General features: G+C 55.3%; 1 protein-coding gene across 1 annotated transcript; it reads right to left on the reverse strand.

Moving 5' to 3' along the window:
• Window positions 1-1,921: 1,921 nt before the first annotated feature.
• LOC116941334 (beta-1 adrenergic receptor-like) lies at window positions 1,922-17,580 on the reverse strand. The gene is made up of 2 exons (XM_032952327.2): window positions 17,099-17,580; window positions 1,922-5,139 (listed from the first exon to the last, which is right to left on the reverse strand). Exon 2 carries the CDS (start codon window positions 5,076-5,078, stop codon window positions 3,621-3,623), a length of 1,458 nt encoding a protein of 485 aa, XP_032808218.1. The 5' UTR covers window positions 5,079-5,139; window positions 17,099-17,580; the 3' UTR covers window positions 1,922-3,620.
• Between the last annotated feature and the right edge of the window lie 447 nt (window positions 17,581-18,027).

Below are 18,027 nucleotides of genomic sequence, written 5' to 3' on the forward strand. Positions count from 1 at the left end.
ACCTTGCGGGCGCTGCAGGATTTCAGTCCTTCACGGCGTGGTGTGTTACCAATTGTTTTCTTGGTGACTATGGTCCCAGCTGCCTTGAGATCATTGACAAGATCCTCCCGTGTAGTTCTGGGCTGATTCCTCACCGTTCTCATGATCATTGCAACTCCACGAGGTTAGATCTTGCATGGAGCCCCAGGCCGAGGGAGATTGACAGTTCTTTTGTGTTTCTTCTATTTGCGAATAATCGCACCAACTGTTGTCACCTTCTCACCAGGCTGCTTGGCAATGGTCTTGTAGCCCACTCCAGCCTTGTGTAGGTCTACAATGTTGTCCCTGACATCCTTTGAGAGCTCTTTGGTCTTGGCCACGGTGGAGAGTTTGGAATCTGATTGATTGATTGCTTCTGTGGACAGGTGTTTTTATACAGGTAACAAGCTGAGATTAGGGGCACTACCTTAAATAGTGTGTTCCTAATCTCAGATAGTTACCTGTATAAAAGACACTTGTGAGCCAGAAATCTTTCTGATCGAGAGGGGGTCAAGTACTTATTTTTCTCATTAAAATGCAAATCAATCTATAACATTTTTGACATGCTTTTTTCTGGAATTGTTATTGTTATTCTGTCTCTCACTGTTCAAATAAACCTACCATTAAAATTATAGACTGATCATATCTTTGTCAGTGGGCAAACGTACAAAATCAGCAGGGGATCAAATACTTTTTTCCCTCACTGTGCTTCAAGCGGTGGGATTGTCCACGGACATCACACGAGTTCCTTGTTTGTGTTCCCATTCACTTTAATCAGAATTATTAAAAATAAAACCCGCACAAACTTACGCGCGAACACGCGCGCTGCTCACACGCATCGCTCACACGCATCGCTCACACAATCGAAGACAAAGATCCCCCGTGTAGCCTCAACAGACTGTTTGGGCTAGTGCTGTTAGCGAGCACCTATGAAGGCCAGAACGAGGGGTTGGGTGGCCAGCACTACGCCCGGCCGCCTTTGTCTCCCCAGTGGCGATGTTTACACACCACAACAGGTGCTCATTTGAGGCTGAGTCGATCTAGGAGGAGGCCCAGGACCGATTCAGATAATCGTCACTGGTGTTGGCCGTGAGCGGGAATCGAACCCGAGTCGCCAGGTTCATAGCGCAGCGCGCTAACCGCTACACCACCGCTCCCCACACGCATCGCTCACACGGGCGCACACACACACACGCCGTCCACACGCAAAGATGCCTCGCCCATCCACGCATGTTTTGATCTACATTCCGTGAAGCACCCGTATTACATGCTCTCAAAGAGAAAACGTGGGAGCGCCTAAATGTCCAACACGTGTATGTATGTTGAACGTCTTTCGCGCTGTACGTAGCCAACCGTGCTACTCGGAGGTGGAACGCTTGGTTAGATTTCTCCTCTCGCATCAAAGTTAGTCGCAAGGGATATTGAAATCTGGAATTGTGACTTTGACGGCACACAGTGGCCAAAGGCTTGCCCGTTGGGAGACGTCACGTCCCGCGCGAGCCGGTTCCACTTTTTGAAACTCACACACGCGGATTCAGACATCGAACCCCCTCCCATCTAAGAACACATTAACGTGGTTCAAAAACATTTGAGAAATTGCAGATGATGTCCCCCTCTGAATGAGCGAGTCTCGGCTCCGCGAGCAGACCTCTCGGTTCCAAATCTCGTCGATATGTGCGTGATTAATCAGCGACGAACAACAATCGCGCGTACGCAGCCGTGCCGCGTGAGTACGCGCAACTTGACCCCTGTTGAGAAAGTCCATTCCTCCCCCTCCCGGTGAACCCCCAATAACCCCTAACCCTCGCTCGCATTGTATTAATAGATTCATTAATTCGGCCCAGATCACACACACACAAAAAACACAACGACATGCCCGCCCGCCCGCCCGCCCGCCCGCCCGTCCAGGAAAGTGCCGCTTTTCTAAAGGTGAGTGGTTAGTTCAGCACCGCGCCCGGCCGCCTCTGCCTCTCCAGTGGTGATGATGTTGGCACAACGCACCGTTTCAGGCTGAGACGACCTAGTTGTGGGACACGCCGGGCGGGTTCGGATGCCGCCGCCCACTTTGCTGACGATGGCCGTGAGTGGAACCCCACGTGGCCGCTAAAGTTGACATCACGGCGCAGCGTCGCCACCCCTCATAGCGGGGGACACGCGCTCGCTTTTACGCTCAACGACGCACGCTTCTGATTAGCTCACAGAAACAAAAAAATGCGGCGCAGTTAGATTGGAGACCTTAAACAAACCTCCAACTCACCCCGACTGCTATTAAACACTGTACGTTTCCACAGCTGTTTTACAGCAGCAGGTCAAGCGCCGCGCGATTATGTACAGCTTTGTGGAATTCTCTCTTTCTCTCTCTCTCCAGGCTACTCTGCTCTCTCCTCCACACAGAAGCCTGCTGTGCTTGAGACTTGTGGCTCCCAGGGCAGCCTGCGGCGCCAGCTGTCTGCTGCTGCTACAGCTGCCGGTGCTGCTAGGACAGCGGCTGGGCACGAAGCTCTCTCTCTCTCTCTGTGCGATCGAGATGACACACTCGGCGGTTGTGGCATCACGAAAAGGCCTGCAAGGGAGGAAACCGGACTCGTAAGGCTGTAGAGAATTCTATACTATTGCGGTAATAATTGAAACCAGAGGAAAAATATCTACATAATTTATGTGAAACATGCAGCCCCCCCCACCTCCACATCACTCTCCTGCCCAACTCCCAACGCCGCTCGGCGCATAAACTTTTCTTTTTGTCGAGCTGCCAACAAACGGTGCTAGTCGCAAACGGAGCCTCAGCCTGGAACAAGTGGGCACCATCGCGCTACTGCGACCCTCGCAGCCGCCGCGAGGCTCTGCCGGTTGCACGCCAAGCGGCGGTGGCCTGTCTGCGTCTCGGAGCTTCGCGACGAGTGGGGCGACCGACTGAGCAAAAAAGTGCAGAGGCACGCGGGCAGGGCCCTTGCCGCGATCGCGAGCGACGCCGTGGCGCGTAACGAGGCAGCCGGCATTCACGGTGGGGCTCCCGACGGCGACCTCTGACCTCTTTGGGTCGACACTCCCTTCACATTCAAAACGGTCACGGCTGTGTCCTGGCTCACTCCTGGGGAGGAGGAGACCCTGCAGGGGGGGGGGGGGGGTTGCACGCCCCCCTCTTTGAGGGAGAGGCAGCCCAAAGTGATCTGCTCTCAATTTTCAAATTGCTGGCCACGACGACGCAACACACGAGGGCCAACCGCGGTCAAGGCTCGCCGTCCTCCCTCGTTATTCTTATTATTTAATAATTTTGAAACGGCAGGAACACAACAGAAAGGGGTGCAGTGTTCGGCGACTTGTTTTGGAACACGCCTGTTCGCTGCACGCACGCGCGCAATCGGGGATCAGATCGCGCCCCCAGCCCCCCCCCCCCGCCTCCGGCGCTCGCTTCCCGCCACCTCCGCGGCAAAACTTGGGCCGCTCTCGTCCAATGAATTACGGCAACAGGGGCGAGGGCTCAACGCGACCCTTGCCGAGCTGTCTCGGCAAAGCCCTCGCGTTTCTAAACGGTGGTCCTCGACCCCCCCCTCCCTCCCCCCTCGCGTCGTCACCTCCGTCGGCCTCCGTCGGCCGCCACCCGGTCAACCTTCGGCCGGCCTAGTCTTGGGCGCCTTCTCGTCGCGCTCCAGGCTCTGCTCGCTGCTGCTGCTGTTGCTCGTGCGGCTGTCGTGCCGCCCGTCCCCCAGGGACGCCTTGCCGTTGCTGAAGGCGCCCGGGGTACGCGCGGCGAACGCGAGCTGCGAGCCGCGGGAGGCCCCGCCCCCTCCCGCACCTCCTCCGTTGGGGGTCAGGCGGTCGCCCGCGCGCCGCCGCCGCTGCTGCTCCTCGGCGGCGCACGACGCGAGGCTCCCGGCGCGCCTCCTGGGCGCGGAGCGCCTGCTCAGCGCCGAGCAGCCGAAGAGGAGGCGCTTGAAGGCCTTCCGGAAGTCGGGGCTCCGGCAGTAGATGAACGGGTTGAAGGCCGAGTTGATGTAGCCCAGCCAGTTGAAGAAGAAAAAGAGCTTCTTGTCGACGCACGTCTTGCAGAACGCCTTGATGATGTTGGAGATGAAGAAGGGCAGCCAGCAGATGGTGAAGGTGCCCATGATGATGCCGAGCGTCTTGATGGCCTTCTGCTCCTTCATGGAGACGACGCGAGAGGTGCGTCGCTTCGACAGGCGCCTGGGCATCGCTCCGCCGCCGTCGCCCGCCGCGGCCCCGACGCCGCCGGAGGACACCTCGTAGAAGCGGCCCTCGTTCTTGTCGATCTTGCGCAGCTGCTTCTTGGCCTCCTGGAAGACGCGGCCGTACACGAACACCATGACGATGAGCGGCACGTAGAAGGACACGACGGACGACACGATGGCGTAGGGCGCGTTGGTGATGAAGTCGCAGCAGTCCTGGTTCTTGTAGCACTGCGTCGCCTCGACGTCGGCGTTGTCGCGCCACCACAGCATCTGGATGGGCAGGAAGGAGATGAGCGCCGAGATGCTCCACACGACGACGACGATGAGGCGCGCGCGCGCCTTCGTCAGCAGCTGCTTGTAGCGCAGCGGCGCCGTGATGGCCAGGTAGCGGTCGAGCGCCACCACGCACAGCGTCTCGATGCTCGCCGTCACGCAGAGCACGTCCACCGACGTCCACAGCTCGCACGCCGACGAGCCGTGCGTCCACACGCTGTCCGTCACCACGAGCCCGGCGCTGGGCGGCACCACCAGCACGCCCATGACCAGGTCGGCGCACGACAGCGACACGATGAAGCAGTTGGTGACCGTCTGCAGGCGCTTGAAGCGCGCTATCGCCAGGATGACGAGCGAGTTGCCCAGCACGATGATGAGCATGATGAGGGCCATGAGGAAGCCCATGCCGATGGCCCACGACTGCGTGTAGCCGGTGGCGCTCGCCGTCTCGTTGGCCAGGCCGTCGTCCGCGCTCTGGTTATGAGTGATGCCGCCGCCGCCGCCGCTGTCGTTGCTCGAGGAGGAGGAGGAGTTGACACGGTGCTCCATGGCCGTGCGCCTCCTCGGTGCGGGCGGGAGTGGCGCGTGGCACGCGCGCATCGGCGAGGGCCCTCCTCCTCGCGCCTAGGCCCGAGGAGACCTCGTGCCGCCACGCGCGGCCCTTTGGGGCGAGGGATCGGTGGGGGGGGGGGGGTGGAGGGTCAGGGATGGTGGGGGAGGGGGAAGTGAGAATTAAAAAGACGTTCCTCAAGTCGTAGAGCCAAGTTATGACCAAATCACCCAGATCTCGCCACATCCCGGACGCTAAGCAGAGTTGAGTCTGGGTACGCCCTTGGATGGGCGACCATCATGCGCACAACAGGTGGTATACAGGTCGACACGGGGCTATGTGGTGGGTAGTCCAGTGTAGCAACATCCGCTGTTGTGCTGTACTTCCATGCGCTGCCGTCTGGCCGCTGACACCAACCCTTTCTGACTAGCGTAGTGAAGATAAACAAGACCCACGGCCCTCCACGGTGTGTAGAGGGCCTGGCCCAGCAGTGGATTGACCATAACGGCCACGCACGTATCACAATCAACGAACACGCGCGCGCGCGCATTCGCACGCCGTTCATGTCGCTGAGAGAAAGGAGGAAAGGTAATGGGCGTATTATGGCATTCGAAAAATGGGATCTGCACAAGTTTAGAGTTTAGAACAATTCCAAGTTGCCACCAATCACCAGTTGCATGTCTGCTCTGGGCAGCGTTCCGGGAAAATTGTTTTTGTTTTTCCTGCACCGAGTACGCAACATCCAGAACTCCTTCTCGCCATGACCGTGGGTACTCGTCGCACGCCTACTTCAAGTCTGCCAGCGACCCGAGAAAACGTTCGGTGAGCAATGTAAGCTCCGAGCAGAGGGCTATTGCAAACATTTACATTCGGAAGCTCGCGTCGCGATGCTGTCCAAAAGGGGGATTTTGGGGGAAGGAAGCAATTTGAAGCGATAGTCTTCACGGGGTCAACCGCGTTCATAATGGCCACCACGTCGCCGCCGACTTCACCCGTCTGTTGATGCCCCCACGGTCTGGAATGCTATTGCCAATAAACTGCAACTTGAATCGCTACCAATGAGATCTTCTCTCAAAACTGCTCTAGAGGAGTTGTACACCCTAGCTGCCACTGCTATTCATTGGCGTCAAGTAAAATAAAATGTTTCGCTCCGGATGACGCTTCAATGTATTATCTGTATTTTGATTTAGCGTGCTGATCTTAAAGGTGCATTGAAAAATTTGATACTCCGACTGATGCTTCTGTTGTTGTGAAGTAACTCATGGAGCCAGCTATGGCTCTACGATTTGATGTTACATGTTATTTATGTAGTTGATTGTAAAAATTCGGTCACAGTCCCTATGATCACTGTTACGTTGCAATTATGGCTTTATTTTTTGGTGATTTCGAAAACGTTTTTTGGTTTGGACATGTTTGTTTTGTTGTAGTACGGAGTTAGACTGATGGCCTTAATCTAAGTTTCCTTGTGGTTGTTGTTGTTTGACTTGCATTCCACTGGGATTTTTTGCACACAGCGTTGGTGTACGGTGCTTTTTTGAGGAATATTTTGCTGTTTCTTTTCATGGATTTTCTGTTTGCACAGTCACATAGTCACTTTAAGATGTTTTCTTGTTCGTGTTTTTGTTTTTTGTTTGTTGTAGTTGCACCCGATTCAAGAGCCGAATGGCTCACAGGGCTATACCAAAATAATTAAACTGAAAATAAAACAAACTGAAACTGAAACCCGTCGCCGCACGCGAGCGGTGTGGCGGCGCGCGCCGCTTAAATCCGCGCGTCGCTCGCGACAACGGAACGTGCGCGTCGCCCCCCTGGGGCCGCTCTTACCGGGGAGTGGTGCGCACAAAAAAACAAACACCGTGGGGGTGTGGCAACAGTCGATCTCAAGCGAATTTTAAAGAAATGCCAAACGCCAAATGGAGAAGGAGCAACGATGTGGGCCGCTGTTGTCCGCTAGCACGGTCGGCTACGTCGAGCGTGCGTTCTGCCCTGATTCTTTCACCCCCTGTGCCTATGAGGACAGTGATGAAGCCCCTGCTCACACACTTTCTTGACTAAACTACACGAATTTAAAAGGGGGTGCTTAGCCTTCTGCAGGAGGAAGGGGGGCAGGGGCGGGGGGGGGGGCAGCACTCATCCCTCTCCAGCAGCCCCCCCCCCTCCCATCAACCCGACGCCACTGCGCTACGAACCCGGCAACCCGAGTTCGATTCCCGCTCACGGCCACCAACACCAGTGACGGTTGTCTGAACCGGTCTTGGGCCATCCCCCAGGTCGACTCAGCCTCAAATGAGTACCTGGTGCGCTGTGTAAGCATCGCCACTGGGGAGACAAAGGCGGCCGGTCATGATCCTGGCCACCCACCCCCTCGTGTGCCATGCCGGCCTTCATAGGTGCTCCTTAACAGCACTTGCCCCAAAAGTATGTTTTAAGGCTATAAGGGGGATATTTGTCTTTGTGTGCGCGCGCGCACATACACACGCCCGCGTGAACACATGAAAGCTCTCAATTTGAGATTTAATTTTTAACGGCTTTTCTTCAGCGAGATTAGCGGCGTTAAAGGCATATTAAATGAGGGATTAGGGGGTCAGCCTGCGTGGCTCGGTGGCGGGTTTCCCCCGAACGCACGGCCCCTGTCGCATTGCATGGCTACCCTCACAAATATCCAATCATCAAATCAAATAATTAGTGCTCTTGGTATTCGCGAAAGGCCATTGCGAAGATTCTGCGTTTCACCATTTCACAGATGAGAATATCGGTAGGCTGCAGCAGTTTCGCAGTCGAGGGGGGGGGGGGGGGGTGGTAGGGGGGCAACGTTGCTATATTGGTTTCACCCCATTAGGTAATTACGGAGTGATTTTTAAACGTGGGAAATTTGGGCCACGTGGTGACGGCCACACACGCGGCCGAATTTGTTTCGAATAACGTCACGGGATCTTTCACGTCCGTTGTGAAGCAGATTGCGCGTTTCTTTTGTTTGTTTACAATTAATAACCCCGTGGTATTAACCGGGGCGGCCGCTGTGTTCGAACCGCAAACCTCGGCAACAAGCTGCGAACGCGCGATTGTTCTCGTCACCCCCAGGTGGTCCGTTAAAACAAAACTCGCGCCCGTGGTGCTCCACTCTTGGAACTGAGGGTTCGTGACTCACGGAGGCTGCCACCATCTCCGACAATCCAATAGCCGTCAGGCGGCCAAGAGATGGCAGTACAGAAAGTAGGTTATCTGACCTGTCTGCATTGGATCTTTGAGGCGTTTTCCTCCCGTATTCGTAATGGGGTTGTCCTCCGGGATTACTCAGGGTTTTTCTCGCACGCCCGAACATTCATGACAATACGATCGCCCAAACGTGCCAACGTAATGGGACGCTTCTGGAAGAAGTGAAAAAAGTGTCTTAAATGGGGTCTGGGAACTTGATCGGTGAACTTTAATTCTCTGTGCAAACCAATACCGGTACTGAAAAGTGAACTGCAATGTGGAAGAAGCCCTGCAGGTAAATAACATTACAGTATTATTATGTATTATTCATTCATGCCTTGGGCCGAAAATGACGAATGAGGCAGGCAGGCACGTGGCACAACACAGCCACGCGTGCGCGGCTGCTGTGTTGATGAAACTCCCCACGTAGTTTGAAAATCAATTTAATAACAAAGACAAAGATCCCTCATTTAGCCTTGACAGACTCTTGGGAACAAGTGCCGTCTGCGAGCACCTGTGAAGACCAACACGGCACACGAGGGGGTGGGTGGCAAGCACCACGCCCGACCGCCTTTGTATCCCCAGTGGCGATGTTTACACACCGCACCAGGTACTCATTTGAGGCTGAGTCGACCTACGGGAGTCCCAGGACCGGTTCAGATTTTTTTGTCATTGGTGTTGGCCGCGAGCGGAAATCGAATTCGGGTCACTGGGTTCGTCGCGCAGCGCGCTAACCGCTAAATGTAATAATACACACAACTCACGCACACACAACTCACGCACACACAACTCACGCACGTGTATGTTTGGCAATGTTCACTGTGTATTGGTGAGCGTAGCGGTGCTGGCGTCGTAAACTGCGCCACCAAGATTTCGATTCCCGGACGCGGCTCACGTGGGCGACAAGCGATGTCAGATGCAGTGCTGCCCTCCTTCCCCCCTGTCTCAACAGGCACTTGACAGCGTGGTGTCGTACGGTTAAACATTATTATGTGGAGTCGTTGGTTAGACGGCGCGACTCCGAACCGGCGGGTTTGCGAGTTCAATTCAAGGTTTGTGGTTCGTGACCCCTCAGCCTCTTCCTCCCGCTGTAGCAATCCGGGGAGGAAGCAAAAAGCATCGAGTCGAGTCTCGATCTCCTCGGCCCCGTCATTGGGTTTCAATCACTGAGAGCTTTTAAGAGGAGACCCTTCCCAAGTTTGTTTGAGCAGAAAACCACTTGGATTGGATTTTTTTGTTGTTGGTCGCAACACGTAAAAAAACAACAACAGTGAGTCACAGGGCAGTCCGGGACAGATATATCCGTACGCAAGGTGAACAGGGTTTGTTTTTTTCACAGCAGTGGTGTGGCCACTAAAGAGGTGATGGTTTTTTTTGCTTATTACAGAGACAAACTACAGGTGGAGGACAGGTGCAGAGCTCATGTGGCAGACAGCGAGAGTCTCTCTGCTTTGACACGGTCACGCGTGGGAGCGCTATGCACGGCTATGCCATGCTCTATAGATTCATTTGGCTATACCCGGCTATGCCTTGCTGTATTATACATTCACTTGGCTATGCCCGGCTATGCCATGCTCTACTATACATTCACTTGGCTATGCCCGGCTATGCCATGCTCGATACATTCACTTGTCTATGCCCGGCTATGCCATGCTCTATTATACATTCACTTGGCTACGGCATGCTCGATACATTCACTTGGCCGTCACTGCGATATTGTGCAAGAGTAAGTACATATTTGTACAGTGTACTCACATCGCCACAGTAATGCTGGATGTTCAACAGCATCAGCAACAACATAGTGCCGCACACATACACAAAGCTCACAAAGACAAAATCTCCCTTATAGCCTAAACAGACAGTACGGTTAAGTGCTGTGTGCGAGCAGTGGTGTAAACTCCACATTCCTATGGCGGCAACAGTCTATCCATACGACGAAGTGGTGCCGCCGCCGCTTGCTCGAGGCGGCGCGAAACAACGGCGAGCGACGCCAGCGGACGAGGGGGCGACGTGACTAAACGAACCCCGCTCACTCAATTTTGGCTGAGTCGACCTACGGGAGACCCCCCCCCCGAGACCGGTTCAGACATCACTTGGCGCTCACGCTCTTGCAGCCGTGGCCGGGCATCGAACGCGGGTCGACAAGGTTCGGAGCGCAGTGCGGCGCTGCGAACCGCCGCGCGACTGCTCCGCACGTACACGTATACAAAAGGCAAAGACAAAGATGCCACCCCCCCCCCCCTCCGGGTTGGGGCAAGTGCTGTTCGCGAGCACCTATGAAGACCCACACGGCACACGAAGGGGGTTTGTTGGCCAGCACCGCGTCCGGCCGCCTTTGTCTTCCCCGGCTTCGGTCGCTACTCACTTTAAGGGGTGGAGGAGGAGGCCCTTTCCGTCGGCAGTATCGCGAGCGAGCAATTTCAGCGGCTACACCTTTACCAAAGCTGTCAACCCATACGGTTAAGCCCGTTTTCTTGCACAGGGAAATTGAGTTTGTTTTCAGGTCCATACGCCGTACAGCCGTTTCAATCCGGGCAAACTAAAAAAGTGTCTATTTGTTTTGTCTGTTCTCCCTCGTGATGGGCCTTCGTAACGGTGAACCTTGAGCTTTATAAAGGGCACGGGGGTGACCAATAAGGTCTGAATTGGTCTGTACTAAGTGAGGGCACTGATAAGGGGTTGACAGGTATACTTAACCATTTTCACCTTGCCCACTGAAGGCCGAGTCGACGTTGGGCACGCCAACGGCGGGGTACGGATACCACTCCGTTGCTTCGGCGTGAGTGACGCCGACCCTTCGGGATCGAACGCTGCTTGGTCGCCGGTGACTTTATGTACGTTGACGTGCGTAAAAGCGGTGTTCCGGAACGGCTAAAAGAGAGCTGACATGTTTTGTTGTGGTTGTTGTTGCACAAATAGCTTAGAGTTCACGCTCAGCCTCGCGGCAGCGGCTTTTTGGCGAACCGTGGAACAAATACGGCGGCCACCGCATCGCGCGGCGCTTTCACACGCGCTTCTGCGGCCGTCTGGAACGCCCCTCCTTCCGATGTTTGGAAGCCACTGGAGCCATGCACTTTTAAGTCATCTCGATTGCAAACTAATTTCTTGAGAACTGCTTCGTGTGTTTAGTTTGCTGTCCTTCCCCCGCACATCCGATTGGTACGGTTGGCTACGTGCGGTGCGAAATAAGTTCAACGTACGTACGGCGAGAACATTCATAAGACTGAAGATTTCACATTTGGCCCCGCGCGCAGACTGCTCGGTTAATGCCAATAGGGCAGGATCATTCTGAAGTTCCAAATTCACTCGAGTCTGGCGTTCTTACCACTTGAAATATACCATCCCCGTCATTTAACCAAGTTATTTGCCTCGCTAGAGCGTGACTGTAAAGCCGATAGAAGAGAGGTCGCATCCCGCTAAAGGTTACTTTGTGCATATAAACACAAAGACAAATATCCCACCCACACCCCCGTATAGCATTTAAAATATTGTTGGTGCCAAGTTTTGTTGGCAAGCAGCTATTGAGGCTGGTTCAGCGCACGAGCGTGTGAATGTGGCCAGCCTCGCGCCCGGCCGCATTTGTCTCTCCGCAGTCGGGTGCTCATTGAAGGCCGAGCCAAGGTTCCTGGTCACAGATGTCACTCTACCGATGTCAGCCGTGGCCGGGAAATCGAATCGAGGTGCCCGGGGTTGGCAGCGCAGCGCGCTCACCACTTTTCCACGGCACCCCCAGCAGGCACCGACGATGGGCACGGCTGGCTACGTACGGTGCTAAAAGAGGTTCAACGTACATAACACGTTGAACACAAACACTCGTCCGTATCAAAGCTTCCGTGGAGCGCCACGGACGTTAGCAAGCCGAGGTTAAGTACTGCTGTTAGCAAGCACCTATTAAAGCACCGCGCACCGCGCCCGACCGCCTTTGTGTTCCCCATTGCCTATATTTGGACGTTTGTCACACGAACTACAGCAGCACACCACATAAAGACTCCCCCGTGTAGCTTAAACAGACTCTTGGGAACAAGTGCTGTTTGTGAAGACCAACACGGCACATGAGGGGGTGGGTGGCCAGCACCACGCCCGGTACCAATTTGAGGCTGAGTCGACCTCGGCGAGGCCCAGGATCGGTTCAGATAACCGTAACTGGTGTTGGTCGTCGCCGGGTTTCATAGCGCAGCGCGCTAATCGCTACACTACCGCTCCCACAAAGCCTTAACAGACTGTAGGGGCAAGTGCTGTTAGCGAGCACCTATGAAGGCCGGAACGGTACACGAGGGGGTGGGTGGCCAGCACCACGCCCGACCGCCTTTGTCTCCCTAGTGGCAATGTTTACACTGTACCAGGTACTCATTTGAGGCTGAGTCGACCTAGGGGAGGCCCGGGACCGGTTAAGATAATCGTCACTGGTGTTGGCCGTCAGCGGGAATCGAACCCGTGTCGCCAGGTTCGTAGCGCAGCGCGCTAACCTCTACACTACCGCTCCCACACACACACGCACACACACCGTGTCACACACACACACAGTGTCACACACACACACCGTGTCACACACACACACACACACCGTGTCACACACACGCACACCGTGTCACACACACACCGTGTCACACACACACACACACACCGTGTCACACACACACCGAGTCACACACACACACCGTGTCTCACACACACACACCGTGTCACACACACGCACACCGTGTCACACACACGCACACCGTGTCACACACACACACACACACCGTGTCACACACACACACACCGTGTCACACACACACACACCGTGCCACACACACACACCGTGTCACATACACACACACCGTGCCACACACAGGCACACCGTGTCACACACACACCGTGTCACACACACACCGTGTCACACACACGCACACCGTGTCACACACACACCGTGTCACACACACACCGTGTCACACACACGCACTCCGGTCTCGGCGCTTTAGCCACCCGTCTCGGCTGCCCTCCCCTGGGAAATTAAACCCCACATCAGGCGCACCGCGAGAGGTGAAGGACAACACAGCAATTACAACGCACGCGGCCGCATTGAGACAACGGGGGGGGGGGGGGGGGGGCTAGAGACGACGTTTAGGGGTCTATGTGGACCCGCTGTGCTTATCTACTGCGGGGAGACGCTAGCCTTGCTCCCCGGAGTGCTTACTCGAGAACAGCACTGTGCGCCTAAGGCTTACTCCATTTTCAGTAAATAGACTTCATTCATTTATAGAAGCACCCCCCGCCCGCCCGCCCGCCCGCCCGCTCCCCCACCAGAACGAACTGTCAAAAGATCGGTAAATATCGATGCGTTCCAGCGATCGGGAATCGATGCGAAAACGGCGGTGGGTTAACAGCATTTATGCATCGGCCAAAACAATGATTGCTCGAGTTGAACACCGGACGTCAACTCAAGTGACGGCATCGCTTTGCGCGGCTCGGCTGCTATCGCTTCCCTCCGCTCATACCCTACCCCGCCACCCCCCCCCCCAGCACGCGCGGCGAAACGTCGGACAATCGTGCCGAGGTCGATTGCGACGCGCGGCTACAACCCTCCGGCGGACGCACGTCGTGAGAGCCGTCAAAGTTGAATCCAAAGTGTCGGCAAGCGAAGAGCGCAGCGCGAGTTTCACAACGGGGGCCGTGTGCCATCCACGATAAGCGGTGCGATGGCCATCCTGATGATTTTTCCCGCTGATAAAAAGAATACTAAAGTAAACGAAGAGCGCTTTCATAACGGCCAAGATACATTCCCGTTGGATGTAAATGCGCGCACGTGCGCGACTGCGTCTGAACCGCGCAATAAGCGCGGCTACGTTGAGAGGCAATTGCGCGACATTGTCTGTGGCTCATGAACTGCGCACGTGGCCGCGTGTTCTCGCCTACAAATAACATTTGGACAGGACGTGCGTTACAGAGACGGCCGCTTAATTTGCGACTGCGCGGTTGTTAGGAAATGTACGCCGTGGATCAACAGGCTACTTGTTTGTGGACAAGTTGCTGCTATCCCCGTAGCGCGATTTGGGAAGTCACCACTCGACCTGCGATTTTTGTGTGTGTGTGTGCGCGTGTGTGTCTGTGTGCGCGTGTGCGCGCGTGTGTGCGTGTGTGTCTGTGTGCGCGTGTGTGTCTGTGTGCGTGTGTCTGTGTGCGTGTGTGTGTGCGCGTGTATTGTGGCGTTTCGCCATTGCCGGCGGCGCAATCATTTATAACGTCGCGTTTGTTCGGCTATCGCTACAAATGATACGTGGCATTTGTTCACTGCGCCGCCTCTTAATGCACAGCAGCGGTTAAAAGCATCGTACCCGATGTGCCATACGGCGCACACATGTGTGGTGCTGTAAACACACACACACGTGGGGTTAAGACGTTGTTATAGCATGAGCTCCTCGCACGTGTTCAACTATACCTCATCGTCATCATCAGCCACGGTCAATCCAATGCTGAGTGAAGGCTTCCCCCGAATCCACGATTTAATAATCCACCTGGCACCCGCACACGAAAATTATCGGTGGATGTCCTTTGGGACGCGTTTAATTCGTATGTATGTACAACGTGCATGCTGAACTTCGTTCGTACCGTACGTAGCCAACCGTGCTAATCGGAGGCGTTGTCTTTACAACAACACAATGGCCTGTAACGTAGAGATGGGCTGAGTTTCCTGGCTATTCGTCTGAAAATGCGCACTTTGCCCTTTTCGTGACAGATAAACCGAGATAAAAGCCCATTTGCGGCGCGTCTTGTGCAACTTTGCTCACATTCGATCAATACAAATGTTGCCTCCAAGCTCTGCTGGTTTTCGCCAAGCCGAAAACATTGCAAATAATACGAATACTAATGCCGATTATTTTACGCAGAAAATCCTCAACCGAAACCAAAAAATCGACACTTTCAGTAGGGTTCCGGCTACGTGGAGATGCGTGGTCAGTTCCATTCACGAGAATTTGACTTCGTGTGCGAGGAAGCCAGAAACAAAAACATTGATCCAGAGAAAACCCATCGCGCTGTATCTAGGAAGGTGACACCCAGCGCTGCCATCTCCTGGCCACCTCGAAGCTCCAACCAATAGCAGTTTGTGGCCACCCCATCTCAGCTCAACGCTGTTGGAGCATTCGAGATCCGACAAGAGCTTTTGCGCATTTGTAGCGATTAATGTCGATCTGCCGTGCCCCGAGCGCGTCCGCGTATGTATGTTGAACTTCGTTCGCGCCGTACGTAGCCAACGGTGCTAACCGGAGGCACGTGTGTGAGTGGGTGCGTGTGTGAGTGGGTGGGTGTGGATGCGTGTGTGAGTGGGTGCCTGTGTGCGTGGACTAGTAGGTGAGTGTGAGAGTAGGTGCGTGTGCGAGTGGGTGAGTGTGTGCGTGGACTAGTGAGAGTGGGTGCATGTGCGAGTGGGTGAGTGTGTGCGTGCACTAGTGGGTGAGTGTGTGAGTGGGTGCGTGTGTGAGTGAGTGGGTGTGTGCGTGGTCTAGTGGGTGAGTGTGAGAGTGGGTGCATGTGCGAGTGAGTGAGTGTGTGCGTGGACTAGTGAGAGTGGGTGCATGTGTGAGTGGGTGAGTGTGTGCGTGGACTAGTAGGTGAGTGTGAGAGTGGGTGCGTGTGTGAGTGGGTGGGTGTGGGTGGGTGTGTGAGTGGGTGAGTGTGTGCGTGGACTAGTGAGTGAGTGTGAGAGTGGGTGCGTGTGCGAGTGGGTGAGTGTGCGAGTGGGTGAGTGTGTGTGTGTGTGAGTGGGTGAGTGTGTGAGTGGGTGCGTGTGCGAGTGTGTGAGTGTGTGCGTGGACTAGTGGGTGAGTGTGAGAGTGGGTGCGTGTGCGAGTGGGTGAGTGTGTGCGTGGACTAGTAGGTGAGTGTGAGAGTGGGTGCGTGTGTGAGTGGGTGGGTGTGGGTGCGTGTGCGAGTGGGTGAGTGTGTGCGTGGACTAGTGGGTGAGTGTGAGAGTGGGTGCGTGTGTGAGTGGGTGAGTGTGTGCGTGGACTAGTGAGAGTGGGTCCATGTGCGAGTGGGTGAGTGTGTGCGTGGACTAGTGAGAGTGGGTGCGTGTGTGAGTGGGTGAGTGTGTGCGTGGACTAGTGGGTGAGTGTGAGAGTGGGTGCCTGTGTGAGTGGGTGGGTGTGGGTGCGTGTGTGAGTGGGTGAGTGTGTGCGTGGACTAGTAGGTGAGTGTGAGAGTGGGTGCGTGTGTGAGTGGGTGGGTGTGGGTTCGTGTGTGAGTGGGTGAGTGTGTGCGTGGACTAGTGGGTGAGTGTGAGAGTGGGTGCATGTGCGAGTGGGTGAGTGTGTGCGTGCACTAGTGGGTGAGTGTGAGAGTGGGTGCGTGTGCGAGTGGGTGAGTGTGTGCGTGGACTAGTAGGTGAGTGTGAGAGTGGGTGCGTGTGTGAGTGGGTGCGTGAGTGGTGAGTGTGTGCGTGTGCGAGTGGGTGCGTGTGCGAGTGGGTGAGTGTGTGCGTGGATTAGTGGGTTCGTCTGGGAGTGGGTGCGTGAGTGGGAGAAGTGGGTTCGTGTGTGCGAGTGCGTGCAAGTGGATAAGTAGGTAAGTCAGTGAGTGAGTTCGTGTGAGTGGCCGTGTGTGCTTAGTGAGCGCGTGGGTAAGTAGGCATGTCGATGAGTGGGCGAGTGCGTGCATGTATATATGCACGTATAAGTGCGTACGTGGGTGAGTGGATGATAAGTGGGTGCGCATGTGTGTGAGAGTGCATGTGTTAGTGGGCTCCTGAGTGTGTATAGGTACATGGGAGAGTAAGTACGCATGTGTGTGAGAGTGCATGTGTTAGTGGGCTACTGGGTGTGTGTGTGTGTATGGGCACACGAGAGAGTAAGTGCGTGAGATAGAACGCGCCGCTACAAAACTTGAAAAGCGACCCCACCTTAGCTGTGTTCCCGGCAGCGACATGTGATCACCTCGGTCACCTCGCTGATAACGAGTTCAGGGTGGTTCTACCTGGACGTTGTGGTGGTGGAAGCAGCAGCAGCAGCAGCGACAACTGCAGCAGGATCGGCAGCAGGCTGTAGTAATAGTCCGATATGATTCGTTTGAAATTTCAATACACTCGTCAAGTAAATCGTAGAGCAGCCGTAGAACACAAACACTTAAAAAAACCCCTAAAACTCGCTCGAGCAACAGCAACAAAAACTTCAGTCCCAGGTGGGCTTCATCGCAGTTGGTGTCTCGACGTCGATTCTGCTCGCGCGCGCGCGCGCACGCACGCGGTGGGCACAGTCGCGGAGCGAGTCGAGCAGCAGCGCACGCGGCTCTGGGCGATGATGATGATGATGGGGAGTGCGCTCTGGTCTCTCCCGCGACGGGGCGTGTGTGCGTGTGAGCCCCCCTCCAGGGCTGCCCGGACCCGCACGGAAGAGTTCCATCTATTCAGTGCGTCACAGCCAATCAGATTGGCGTGGGCGAGTCGAGGGAGCGATACGGAGGGGGAAAGGGTGGGTGGGTGGCTGCTGCTTTTTTTGCTAGTGGTGGCGATGTTGGATTAATGACGGGTGGTGTAAGGTGGAGGGGACGGGGGGCTGTGTCCAGTTATGATAGCAAGGAGGCGGTGCCTTGCTGTGAGAGCACGCGGTCCTCCAGGGTTAATTGCGGCTTGCCAGCCACGCGGGGGAGTTCTGGCTCGGTGTGCATATTTGTTTAGGAAAATAGTGGGAACCGGGGATAATGTGTTTTTTACACGTTATAATCGTCGTCAGTCATGGCCAATCCACTGCTGGATGAAGTCCTCGCCAAGCCGCCGCCGTCACCTCTCACGATCCTCCGACGCACCAATCCACCGAGTTGATTTCACGGCAT

This window comes from Petromyzon marinus, chromosome 11, assembly GCF_048934315.1.
Source record: "Petromyzon marinus isolate PM22_M1 ecotype Great Lakes invasive population chromosome 11, UKy_Petmar_22M1.pri1.0, whole genome shotgun sequence".
In the NCBI taxonomy this organism is placed as follows: domain Eukaryota; kingdom Metazoa; phylum Chordata; class Hyperoartia; order Petromyzontiformes; family Petromyzontidae; genus Petromyzon; species Petromyzon marinus.